At 37.9% G+C, this 13,076-nt stretch overlaps 3 protein-coding genes across 3 annotated transcripts in view; 2 read left to right on the top strand and 1 right to left on the bottom strand.

Annotated features, from left to right (window-relative positions):
• Window positions 1-2,414, top strand: part of LOC575917 (G patch domain-containing protein 3) — a gene marked incomplete in the record, with an annotated part of 4,051 nt that extends 1,637 nt beyond the window's left edge. The window contains 1 exon segment of the mRNA XM_030991692.1: window positions 1,149-2,414. Within this exon segment, the coding sequence (XP_030847552.1) occupies window positions 1,149-1,353 (205 nt within the window).
• Window positions 2,415-3,112: 698 nt separating this feature from the next.
• Window positions 3,113-5,690, bottom strand: LOC576051. The gene is made up of 3 exons (XM_794781.5): window positions 5,498-5,690; window positions 4,573-4,825; window positions 3,113-3,686 (listed from the first exon to the last, which is right to left on the bottom strand). Exons 2-3 carry the CDS (start codon window positions 4,768-4,770, stop codon window positions 3,525-3,527), a joined length of 360 nt encoding a protein of 119 aa, XP_799874.2. The 5' UTR covers window positions 4,771-4,825; window positions 5,498-5,690; the 3' UTR covers window positions 3,113-3,524.
• A 201-nt stretch (window positions 5,691-5,891) lies between these two features.
• LOC576120 (mitochondrial fission process protein 1) lies at window positions 5,892-8,389 on the top strand. The gene is made up of 4 exons (XM_030991693.1): window positions 5,892-6,003; window positions 6,978-7,105; window positions 7,726-7,961; window positions 8,264-8,389. The coding sequence occupies exons 1-4, from the start codon at window positions 5,910-5,912 to the stop codon at window positions 8,349-8,351; spliced, it is 546 nt and encodes a 181-aa protein (XP_030847553.1). The 5' UTR covers window positions 5,892-5,909; the 3' UTR covers window positions 8,352-8,389.
• Window positions 8,390-13,076: the final 4,687 nt, after the last annotated feature.

The following is a 13,076-nucleotide window of genomic DNA, read 5'->3' as shown; positions in this document are numbered from 1 at the left end:
TGAATTTTTATACAGGTCCTTTTGATAAGGAGGGGGAGTACATGCAGTTGGATAGATGCTTACAAAGCGAACTTCCTAAAGTTTTTCTAGATCTGGTTTACAACAGTAATCTCTCAACGTAAAACATTAATTTAGATCAAAATCTTCATACAGGAAAAGACAAAAATATTGCAAATCCAGATATCATACTGGTAAAGCACTTTCCTTGTGAGGTTTTGGTACCAAACTACAACCCATTTTCTCTCATTGATGGCAGGGCATTGGACGTAGAGTACTTCAGAAGCAAGGCTGGTCAGAAGGTGAGGGGCTGGCAAGACAGTAAGTAGGTAGTATGGCAGATGCTCTGATGATAACACGGGAAAAATTCCAGAGACAAGACAGGATTCGGTGTAAGTTAATCTCATAACTCTTCAAAGGGGAAGTCCCCCCTGATATTAGGTTGTTTTTAATAGAAGCAGAAACAATGAGAGGAACAGATGAGTGAAAGTTTGAGGAAATTCTAATTAAAAATAAGAAAGTCATGAATTTTTGAAGTTGCGATAAATCAAACACAAATTGGCAACACCAATTAGTGCTTGGGGACATGATCATCCACACATTATTTGAGACCTTCATATGGATATGGACTAAAATTTCCATAAATAGCATTGGGGGGGGGGGCAGTCATGATTTCTTAGCAAAGGCTGTAAGTGATTCAACTCAGTTAGTGTATGGACAAATATGTACATGGCCTATATATTAGTACTCCAAAAAATTATTTTTTCCATTTATTCAGAGTGAAAGATTCATATTTTAACTTGCAATATATCTTAGATTTACATTAGTATTATTTGAAGCTGATATTTTAAATGGGATATAAATAGAGCATACTATTTTGGGGTCCCCTTTAAGCCCCTCCTTTCACTTTAGGTTAAAGGTTGGTCCCTAGAATTTATACAATTTTTAAGCTACGGTATAACACCATCTCGACTGTACTCTGAGGAAGTTGCTAGATGCATTTATTCTTGAATGTCATACACAAATTGTAGACTGCAGTGTATTCTAGATCAGAGATCATTTACTATATACAACACTTACTTGGCACATTGTTTATCTAAAAATATTTTCCAACATGTCTAAATCTGATCTGTGCTTGGTTTTGTGTTCAGGTATCATGGAGACAAGCTGCAGCCAATGAAGAGCTACGTCCCCACTGTGAAGAAACAACGTAGAGCAGACAAAGAGGTGATAATATCCACCATCTATGACGATCCCTCAGTGACCGACCCAGCGGAACCACTGATGCGATCGAGAGGACCGTACCATCTCAAGTATCGGCATGAGATTGAGTTTGTCAAAGGAGATCGCAGATGACCAACGGGGAGCTATATATACCCACTGCTAAGAACCATGTGGTGCAAAGAGGTGATGGTATCCACCTTTTATGACGATCCCTCAGTGACTGACCCAGCGGAACCGCTGATCGCGAACTAGAGGACTGTACCATCTCAAGTATTGGCATGAGATTGGGTTTGTCAAAGGGGATCGCAGATGATCAACAGGGGAGCTATATACCCACTGCTAAGAAAAAGTGTGGTGCAAAGAGGTGATAATATCCACCTATGACGATTCCCTCAGTGACCGACCCGGCAGAACGGTACCACCTATGCGATCCAGAGGGCCCGGGACTGTTTCACAAACCAGGTAGAGCTGACACAGAAGAAATCATCTCTAGAAAATGTCCAGAGCAGAGAGTTGACCTAAATAACTGTGACTGAGAGAAAATTTACTACACAAATGTAAACAATCCTTAAGTAGTACATATTTAATGGTATTGACCATGGCTTCGTTGGACTAGAGTATCCTTTGATGTACATGTACATTGGGCTGTTGAACCATGCATTACATTTCCTTTAATGTAATTGTTAAGAAAAATCTTGTTTTGCCATATATATATACATGTATATATATATATATATATTAGAACCAAACTATCTCAAAGGCAGAGTATTCTACTGACACTGCTTCACATCTACATATGTCATCTGCTGCTCACAATGTCCCGATGTCTCGACAGCCATGTCCCACAATGCATCACCAACTGATTAGCACGCGTGATGTGCATGGGAAATGGAACCGGAAATTGCTCTATGTATGCGTTCAACGAAAGATAGGGCAATTGGTACTACATTCCCTGCCTTTAAATGGTGTCTGTCTTGAAATATATTTAGTGAAACATGTTGATATGCCCATTTTATTTTATATTTTTCTATGGAGTCTGTATTTAAAATAAAAGATAAGATTGGAAACAGACATTTACCTTTTGTTTTATTATTTACAAACACAAAACTATATACAGAATAAAAAGGTTAGAAGGAAAGAAAACAAAGATATTATAAACTGAGCGACGAGGCAACAACGTATGCAATCAATAATTATTTGAAATTTTATAGCATTTGTGTAAATGTTGTGTCTGAAATTTTGATATACTAAGATTTTTGTTTGTTATTATAAAATATACAGAACACATTACAAGACCGTGACAAAGGCTTAGTGATGGCCATAGCAGAGCAAGAGTGAACATGAGAGAGAAAGAGAGAGAGAGAGAGAGAGCATAGTGGAGATGAGAAAGAAAAAGTTACAGGGGGAGAGAAGAGAGAAGAGAGAAAGAACAGTATAATTATCCCTCTATGCTACATGAAAATAGCTTGTTTGAACATATAACTTGTAGAATAAAACAATTAGAAAATCAAGCCATTCTAAGACAAGCTTCTAAAAGGATAAAAAGACAAGAGAATAGAGAGAGAGAGAGAGAGAGAGAGAGTGTGTGAGAGAGAGAGGGAGAGAGTGAGAGTGAGAGAGAGAGAGAGTGAGTGAGTGAGAGAGAGAGGAGAGAGTGTGAGAGAGAGAGAGAGGGTGTGTATATAAAGTCAAAAGAAAGGGAAGAACTGCACACAAACAAAAAAAACATACTGTACTTTTGAGTTCAGAAATCATTATAACATACATACTAGCTCAATACGGTGAGTACATACTGGGGTAAATAGAGACAAAAATTGGAACAGTGTGTAAACATATTTTTTCCAAACGTGATGCAGACTATTGTTTTCTTCAATTCTTCATCTATAAAAACAGGTTGCTTCACTCCTGAAAAAATAATTATCAAAAATCCTGTTCACATTTTTGTCCCTATTCATCCTATTATCCACCATCACCTTGTTCGACAGTAATACACAAACAGATACAGAACATTGAAACAATAACGCCTCGTGTCAAAACTATCATCATCGTCGGTTGTTAATGATTTTAAACGGGCCTAATTACTAAAGCCTTCAACCTGATTTCATTCATTTAAATGTAGATGTTTAAAACCCTTCGCTTGATCCTTGAATTGTCCATTTTACTTTAATAGTTCTTGAATTGTCCATAATAGCAATATCATACTGAGGAACTATACTAGTGTAAGATTTAGTGTCTGCCTTGTATTTCCGCATCTTGGGCAAGACCAATGCCGATCTTTTGGAAGTCCTTTGCAACGTTCTTTATCATTGCGGCAGCTTGTCGGCTGGACATCGAGGGAATGTCTTCGGTTCCCGGGCTCCGTGCCGCTTGGCGTCCTGGTCCATCAATAGCGCCATCTTGCTGGCCATCGTCCGACAGTGCTGCTGACGCTCATGGATGCGATCTAAACGGGCCGTCTCTTGCTCCTGGCAGGACAGTAAAAGACGAGAGAGAGACATGGGGGAGGAAGGATGAAATGGCTAGCCTGAATATTCAGATTTTGAGTGACAGCCTAAATGCTTTATAGGGTGAATTAGTCTAAATGGAAAACTTAATGCTAACAGTGATAAAACTTAAACTGTCTTCGAAACTTTCAAACCTTGCTATTTGTTGGATTTCAATTTAAAACTACTGTCATCAGGCGCGTACGCAGGGGGGGGGTTTGGGGGGTTAAACGCCCCCCCTTTGGAAATTTTTTTGTGTGTAAACCCCCTAAAAAAAACCTAAAACCCCCCCTTTTGGATTTTTTTTTTTTTTTTTTTTTTTTTTTTAATTATTAAAAAAAAAAAAAAAAAAAAATTATTCCCATGGCCGACCTAAAAAAGGTGACCTTACCCCCCCCCCCCAACGAGCAAAATGTCAAATTTCCAAATTTCGAGACCAAAAAAAAAAAAAAAGTGTCCTCTTACCCCCCCCCCCCCCCCCCCCCCCCCCCCCCCCCGCTTATTCAGCGGTCGGTCTGAGTCGTTGCGATTTTTTTGGGACCAAAAAAAAAAAAAATGTGTCCTCTTACCCCCCCCCCCCCCCCCCCCCCCCGCTTATTCGTTGCGAAATTTTCGGACCGATTTATAAATGTTAAAACCCCCCCCTTGAAAAAATCCTGCGTACGCGCCTGACTGTCATGATATACATACTAGGCGCAGATTGCGAAATCTTTGTGTCTTTAAGTAAAGGTAAGAATCGTGAAAAATCCCATTTAGTGTGTTTTCATATTCTAATAACATTAAGCAATCATCTTGTTTTTAACTCATTTATATTCATAAACTTCACAATACAATCCTGAACCAACTTTAATAAGCATGCACAAATTACTTTTCTCCTCCGTTCCGCTCCTTTGAGTTTCTCCTCGAGCTGCTCTGTCGTGTACGTCTTTTTCCGCCTGTTCAGGCGCTCTGCAAACTTATCTGGCACGGCTGGACTAAAAGGCATGACGAGGGAAGGGCCCGAAGCGTCTAGAGCTATGTCAAAGGTCACAGATGGTTGGGGAACATCTCCCATGGCAACCGCCATATCCTATTCTGAGGAAGATGCTGTATTTTGAGTTCTCTTGTAATTACTGGTGTTCCTGCAATGTAAATCACAGCAAAAGACAAATTGTAATTTCATAAACCAGGGGTCTTTTTTATATATTAGAGGAAATAATGTTAATTGAAATAACAAACTGAAATGGTGTAAAACTAACACTTGGCAAACACTTCTCCTTTTACCTTTAAGTGAAAGCAACCACTGATTTGCGCAGAAAATACCCAATGATTAGTGGCGACAATTAACATTGTTTTACTTACAAAAAATATACATTTTTTCCAAATATGTACCCAAGGGGGGGGGGGGTGTCTGGATGCTTAACAAGGTATTTTATAGTAAAGTAGGGTCTAGACCTATGCAAAAAATCAAAATCAAAAATATTTTCCTTTTTGACGTTGTGTGTCCAGACTGGTTGTGTTTCCGGAGGGTTGATTTAAACCAGCAGTTTGAAGGAAATTGCATGAAATAATTCACAAATATTTAAAGACTTATTTTAGATAGACTAATATTACAAAGACTAATATTACAAAGAATGAATTAGAGTAATGGAGGGAGTTTTCTTGCGGCTTTCATAACAAGCGTATCGTGCATATATCACACACATACAATAACATGGCAGGGTCATTGGACATGTTGGAGATCGAGAACCACAATTTTCGGTAATCTGACTTTATCAAACTGTTAAATATTTCAAGCTTCTATATATACTCACCTTAATAATTGCTTGGCTGCTTTCGTTGTTATTTTATGATCCTTATTTTTTGTTTTATCTAACAGAAACACACTTTTCCCGGGATATGGATAGGCCTATATTTATTTCATTTCAAAGTGCGCAATAGCATTGCCTCCTATACTACGCGTTGCATTGCGTTGCTAACAGACGCTCTGCCGTTTTCGCATCTTTTGTTTTTCAAACACAGCTGATAAGTGACTGATAGGGAAATTCCCAAGAGCTGTCCTCTGATTGGTCAATTGCATCGCATTTGATGAAGAAAGATAAGATTTTTTTTTAAAGAGGCTTTGATATAAAGAAATAACGTTTGAATGTCATCTTAAGGTTAAAGTTCATGTATTATATTTTTTTTGAATTTTCTGAATCGATTTAGAGTCTATGACATTTAAAAATGGCGGCGCCCACAGTTATACCAGCGAATGAAACAAAAAATTGTGCTCCCAAAGAAGTGGACATATATCGTGACACACCCATCAGGTATCTTGGTGAGTACTTTAAAACACCGCAATTTTGGATGGTAATGATGGTGAGATTATTTTTGTCGTGATGTAAACTGTTCTCTGTTCAGTCTGCATGTTTCTGAATGCTGAGTCCTTTGGCCCATGGGTTGAGTTTGGTGTGGTTAAAATATGATCCTGCGCGCGGCCCGTCAATGTGCGATGCGATGTCGATGCCATGCCAGGCGCAGGCCGTGCAGCATCCAGTCCGGTCTGGTTAGCTGTGCTGTGTCGACAGGCAGCGCATGAAAGGCTGACGGCCATCTAAATTACAAGATCATGGTGCCATATTCATCTTGATCATTGTTGCAATGTCGGTGAATTGAATACACCTTCATTTAAATGATAAAAGTTTTAGTTTTAATATTTGGCCCCTGGCTTGTCATCATAATCAAGGTCTGTTTGTTAGTGGACCGAATCACTTTCTATCTTTTTCTCTCTTTTCTCTCTCTCTCTCTCTCTCTCTCTCTCTCTCTCTCTCTCTCTCTCTCTTTCTCCTCCTCCTCCTCCTCCTCCTCCTCCTCCTCCTCCTCCTCCTCCTCCTCCTCCTCCTCCCCCCTCCCCCTCCCCCTCCCCCTCCCCTCCCCTCCCCCTCCCCTCCCCTTCCCCCTCCCCCTCCTCCTCCTCCTCCTCCTCCTCCTCCTCCTCCTCCTCTCTTCTTCTTCTTCTTCTTCTTCTTCTTCTTTATCTTTATCTTTTTTCTTCTTTTTTTTAATATTTTTTTTAAAATAATTTTAATCTTCCATTTTTTAAGCATCTTTAAGAATTTGTTGACCTTGTCCTTTTCAAAGAAAAATGTATGAAACCAGAATTTTTAATAAGAAAATCAAAAATTGCTAGATGGTGCCCAACTGGGATGTTTGGTTACACAAATTATCCTTCCATAGTGCCATAGATTGAACATTCTGATTTTATTAGCAAAACATTACAACCTTGTATTTGATCAAACTTTTGTTTCACAGGTTATGCAAATGAAGTTGGGGAGGCGTTCCGGGCATTGATCCCGAAGTCTGCTGTGTGGGCCACATATGGTGTAGCCAGTGCTTATGTACTTGCTGATGCCAGACATAAAGGACAGGAAGCCGCAAAGGTATGTAGTTAACCATTTTATGGTACACTTAAATGTTATCTAGGTTTCTTATTTTTGTCCAGAACAGCCTCAGCAGCCTGTATACATTGAGTACCTAAACCAAGTCGATGTGCTAGTGCCCTTTGGTAAGGCATCAAGCATCTCATAACAAAAGTTTATACAATAAAAGGATGCCTCTGTTCAATCTGATGTTTTATTTCTGTACCTTCACCTTAATAGGATTAATCAACACACGTTGATTTAATCCACAGATTCAAGATCTCAAAAGGGGTCAGTTGTGGCCTTGTAGGAAAACTAATGAAATGAGTTACTCTTAGCGACATAATATAGGAAAGAAATGCATTCTTTCTAAATCTTCAGAGAGATGGATGGAAATAATATAGTTTGGTTAATTCTGTTTTCAACACAAACTCTTATGTATGTCTGCTAGCATTTACTTGCTTGGATATCAAATCAATTGTTTGATGTGTCATTAGCCCTCAGCCATCAGCAAGGAATTGTCCACTGGATGATGAGTGATTATCATCACATCCCAAGACCTATGAAGGTTCAAACAGGTGTTTGTTGATCATCCCAAATCTAGAATCTTTTCACTACCTATTTCACCCCTCTTTCTACAGTTGAATTGGCCGGATGACTCCACCAAGAAGCAGAAGGTCGTACATGCAGTGGGTGATACCATTGTGTGGCAGGGGTTGGCCTCTGTCATCATCCCAGGGTTTACCATCAACAGGCTATGTAAGCTGTCCTTCTTCACCCTCAGCAGAGTGTCCAGTCTTCCAGAGCCAGTCAGGAAATGGACAACAACAGCATTAGGTCTAGCGGTCATCCCGTTCATCATTAAACCAATAGACAAGTGAGTACCGGTTTGGTCATTGTAGGTATGATCTAACAACAGTCATTAAAACCTGTCATGATAAAAGCCATCTAATGTAAACAGAGAGAGTGGCCACAAGAGACAGCCTTATACTAACTCTTTGCATGCCACACAACTAATCTCACTGCATCACATTTATTTATCAAGGGATAGATAGAGGCTTCAAGATGGATTAAACTGTTTCCATAATCTATACACATGTAAATTGCCTATTAATTATATCTCAACAAGGCTATGTTGTCTTTTGCATATATATTTTTCTTCATTTGTTTGATTTGCAGGAGTGTTGACTACATGATGAACAACTCTGTAAGAAGATGGTACCACATAGAACCTCCTGAAGAGAAACTCGTCCATCACAGGAGGTAGCAAATGATGCAGTTAGCATGGCAACTGATATCAGTGTGAAAAATGAACATGTGTTCTGGTGTCGTGGTCGAGTAGATACGTCGCCGGACTGTCGATCACAAGGTTCTCGGTTTGAGTCCCGCTGCGGCACTAATGTCCTTTGGCTAGACATTGATCTACGTTTGCCACACTCTACCCTGGTGATGTAAATGGCTACCTGGCAGGAATTGATTCCTTGAAATGCTAGAGCGCCATAATGGTCGCCTTGCTAAAGCCAGGGTAATAATCAGGGCAGTGCCAGGAGCGCCACAACGTGACGGACACGTCCGCTTTATAAGAAGCCACCGTTATTATTATTATTATTATTAATGGTACTGTTAGTATTCCATTTCAGTATTCATCGGCTGTCCGCCAGAAGGTTGTAACAGCTATGTATTGTCAATGGCAGTATAATGCCCTTCTTGCGGGCAGCCAAAGAATGATGAAACTACCTCTCTTACAGTCTTACAGTGTGTGTGCTTCCATTGTTCTTTGAAAATCTCCCTTTCCATTGCCTTTCAGGAATTTTGTTGAACTTATTTTTACATTTTATTCTAAATTGTCTATTCTTTCCAAAATTAAATTACATAGTTTTCCTGAAAGTTCCCTCAAAGCCCCACTGCACTACTTGTAGCTACTTGCTCCCTCTCTATATCAAACAATGCCTAAGCGGTGTATGTTGGTCCCCCATGATCCCCTTTTTCTTATGTTAATTGAAAGCTGAGTTGATGAGATAACAACCTGTCAGTGATCAGCAGGGTGGTCTAAATGTGTATCTATTAAGTGTATGTATACTAAGTGTATCTATTAAGCCATGTATTCTACATGTAGTATTAGGTCTGGTTTCTTCATCTTCCTTTTCTTAAGTTTTTGTAGGATTTTAAACAATTAGAAAAATTACCACAACATATTTTAATCTCGCAACCAGAATTCCAGGACTATCTAAAATGTTAAAACTCTTCTCCTGGGGTGGCATTCTAAAAATGATGTTACCTTTATTATTAATAGAAAAATCATGTTAATTGTCGTCACAAATCAAAATTAAGACGAATCATTGTTTAAAGGTAATACAAAGTTTTGGTATGGGGTCATGAATTTGTTTCAAATGAACATATTGGAAGCATATGCGATCTTACAATATTCAGTGATCGCTGTCGCGGTTGAAATCGAGTCTAAAGTTATGAAATTGTAAACAATAAACTCTTTATGTTGTTTAGCTCCCTCTCAAGGTCAAGATATCAATAAGATATACAACAATGCTTATTGACTAAAATCGACCGATTAGCTATTCCCGTTTGGAAATTATATATCACAACTACATATTCTGAGATTTTCATGGTCGCAGCTACCATTGTACGGCCGCAGGTGCTATTAGAAATTATTCAAAATTTACCGGGAGCACCGGTAAATTTTTATATTCAATTTTTCTCGAAAGCAAAAGTGTTTCAGAGGCTAAATTTTCTAGTGCTTATAATACATCCACAGGGGCATCCAAATATATCCAAATTGTAAAGAATCACTATCCACCAAATTTTCAGAATTTCCCAAAACTTTGTATTACCTTTAATGGTTGCTAGGCTGACTGTATAAAGAGTGCAAAGTATTTCCCGAACCCTCTTGCATAAAAGGTTGCGTTTGAATGTAACTACAAAAAATAAACGCAACTTGATTTTCAACCAATCAGGATCGTGTATTTTGGACTTGCATTTTTTAATTTTTATTCTTCGTCATGTACAGCGTAACCGGTATATAAAAGGACCGCTCAAGAAGGAAAAAAAAGGTGGTCTTTATTGGCAGGTGATGTTCAGGTACAGGTTCCTTTAGTACGTTTCTAGAAGGAATGATTGTCAAGGGAAACAAGAAAAGTGGTCTTTATAGGCAGGTGGTCTGTGTGTACAGCTTTCTTTAGTAATTATTTCAGAAATAAGTAAACCGTGGCAATTTAACACATATGTGAATGAGCTTTTGGTTAATGCATATATCAGCATGTGCAATGAAGTGAAAACAAACAATTGAATTTATTAAATTGTATTGTATTTTATCTGAAAAGCCCAGGCTATTTGTGTGGTTATTGTTTTGTGGCAACTAGCCAAGTCTAAGTAGATGGTACAGAGTTGAATCTCTTTTTGGCAATGTGGTCAGGTGATCTGTGTGGTGTCAAATAGCAGGAGCACTCGTGCCTGTTTTGTGTGACGTGCCCCAGTTAGCCGAAATATCTTGCTTTCAATTCTGATGACAGAGTAAAAAGTTCTTAATGGCAGACACTTAAAATGTGTTTGCTAATAATGAATCACAGAAAAAACAACCTGTTCTAAATCAGTTACATGAATCAATGAGTATTTTTTAGATTGAGGGGGGGGGGGGGGTCAAAAGAGAATAATCTCAGAATGACATCACATATGATAACCGAATTGCCAATAGGACATACCCAATGTAATTGGTGATTTCATTTTAGCAGCCAAGAATTGGGTTTTGGTATGCTTAGCATGCAGCAATTTTACATTGAATATCATCTGTTGCGAGCCAGAAGGATGTTAACTATGTTTGAATGCCCTACTAGCTCTCATCAGGTGTCACAGTAAACATGGCCCGGCTCAGTGGTAGAGCAGTGGTCTCGTAACCAGGAGGTCCTGGGTTCAAAACCAAGTTGATGCGCTAATGCCCTTTGGTATGGCCTGAACCCTGTCCTCGTTACAATAGGGACTTTTAGATTTGCGTGGACTGATACGTGTGATGTCCATTCAAGGCAGTGCATTAAAAGGACGTCGATCATAGCAATCCACATTGTCTACAATACAAATAATTCATGTGGGCGAGTGCATTAGTGAAATATGCACTGTGTACAGATGAAGTCACAATTTGATAATGAGCAAGACATTTTGAGTTCCTACTCTGCTCAACAGAGTGCAGTGCATATCACTAATGCGCAAGCTTGAAAACATCAATTATTTGTTTTATAAAACAAGTGGGCACGAATAAAAAGCCAAGAAATAAACAAACACAATCAAAATATCAATTCGCACAGTCATGGGAGCCATTATTTGCTTTGAATGATTTCACAGTATTTTAAAGCGCAACCTAAAGGTGTAATGAACGTCTCCGCATGTGTATCGATGTATTTGCCATTTGAAACTGTATTTCATCGCATCTCAATTTGGTAGGTGCGAGAGATATGAGTGCAGCTCAGTCGTACATTATCCCTTTTAGCAGTGGTTTATCACTCTCTGACTGGAACTATTCTTGCATGGTAGGAGTGATAGGAAAGAATAATTCATCAAGAAAGCATGAATGCATGATGTCTTTTTATAAGGAAATAAAACAAACAAACAAACAAACAAAATCATCATGTGGTGTCGTTTGGCCAATAAGACACTCTAGAATCTGTTTAAATAATAAATAGGATGAGCACAGTTCAATAAATCATCAAATTTGACTCGGAAAAGAAAACATGACAAAGTGATAACTAAAAGTTAGCTTGCATTTCAAGACTTGTTTTACTATTCAACCACAAAAAAGAAATTATCACATTTTAATTTTTTTCTGTAACAGGACAACGTCCTCAAAACATACACAGAGCAACACTATACAAAACAAATCAATCTTTTTTTCTTTTTTGAATCGAACATATTCACTTGGTAACTTTTCATATCTTACACAATGTACAAACTGAAAACTCATAAGATATATGACAACCACTTCTTATATTCAACATCATTTAATGACACAAGGAATTAACTGAATTCATTATCTTTTGGCACCTACAAAAACAAAAATGTCCGTAATTACATCAAAATAGGGTCAAACATGAAAATGTTCAAATCATCAAGCATCATAACTTTTCCTTCACTTTTCACCATTCTGAAATACATTTAAAACTCAAGGAAGCATAAAATGATAAGTTCTGCAAAATTAAACATGACAAAAAATAGTGCAGGTTCTTTCATTTTCTAATCCATCTCAAATTTGTTCCATTCTAGCAAAATACTTGTCGACCAGGGGGGTGTTTCACAAAGATCCTAAGTAGAACTTAACACTAAGTTGGACTTAAAAATTATGGACAGCCATTGGAGCCTTAAAATGAAATATATTCAAAAGCAGAAATTCAAGTATTTTAGACTTTTTATAAATTCCACATCAAGAACATAGAATCTCCCATGATAATGGAAAATATGAATGATTTGAATCAACATTTTATGCCTTTTAAAATAACTTTTACAAAATGTTTTCAGGGATGCTAATGGCTTTCCATAATTTTTAAGTCCAACTTAGAGTTAAGTTCAACTTCCACAACTAACTGATTAGTATGTAAGCAATTACAATCATAGCTCTATAATGATGCCCCTTTGTCATTTTCTACAAATCATTCCTTGACCCAAAACACTTCATGAAAATCAGCACATTTGATTCAAATGAAAAAGCAAAATTTCTAGATTTGAGAAATTACATATAGAGGATACCATAATGGCATAAAACCTTGAGTTCATATTTCTTTCAGTACTGTTAGGCAATTAGATGGAATTGAACTCCTTTTGCATGTTATCTTCCAAAAGAAATAGATGTTTTAAAGAATGTGAATAGTTGTAAGGGTCATGAAAATATATCATTAACAACAAGTTTATAAAGCCCACTTTTCCTCAAGCATAAGTATATCTGAAGTTACAAACAAAACTCTTTTAAGCACTAAAACGTGCACTCTTCATCATAAAA

Source organism: Strongylocentrotus purpuratus, unplaced genomic scaffold (genome assembly GCF_000002235.5).
Source record: "Strongylocentrotus purpuratus isolate Spur 01 unplaced genomic scaffold, Spur_5.0 spur5_scaffold_2, whole genome shotgun sequence".
Classification (NCBI taxonomy): Eukaryota; Metazoa; Echinodermata; class Echinoidea; order Camarodonta; family Strongylocentrotidae; genus Strongylocentrotus; species Strongylocentrotus purpuratus.
Note: the sequence above shows the minus strand (reverse complement) of the source record. Positions and strands in the feature narration are given on the sequence as shown.

What these genes read in the sequence shown, in the direction of transcription:
- LOC576120 (XM_030991693.1), top strand. Translation starts at nt 5,910, where the DNA reads ATGGCGGCGCCCACAGTTATACCAGCGAATGAAACAAAAAATTGTGCT. An exon ending in CACACCCATCAGGTATCTTG is followed by an intron (nt 6,004 to 6,977) that starts GTGAGTACTTTA and finishes TTTGTTTCACAG; the next exon opens with GTTATGCAAATGAAGTTGGG. An exon ending in AAGGACAGGAAGCCGCAAAG is followed by an intron (nt 7,106 to 7,725) that starts GTATGTAGTTAA and finishes CTCTTTCTACAG; the next exon opens with TTGAATTGGCCGGATGACTC.
- LOC576051 (XM_794781.5), bottom strand. Translation starts at nt 4,770, where the DNA reads ATGGCGGTTGCCATGGGAGATGTTCCCCAACCATCTGTGACCTTTGAC. An exon ending in GAGCGGAACGGAGGAGAAAA is followed by an intron (nt 3,687 to 4,572) that starts GTAATTTGTGCA and finishes CTGTCCTGCCAG; the next exon opens with GAGCAAGAGACGGCCCGTTT.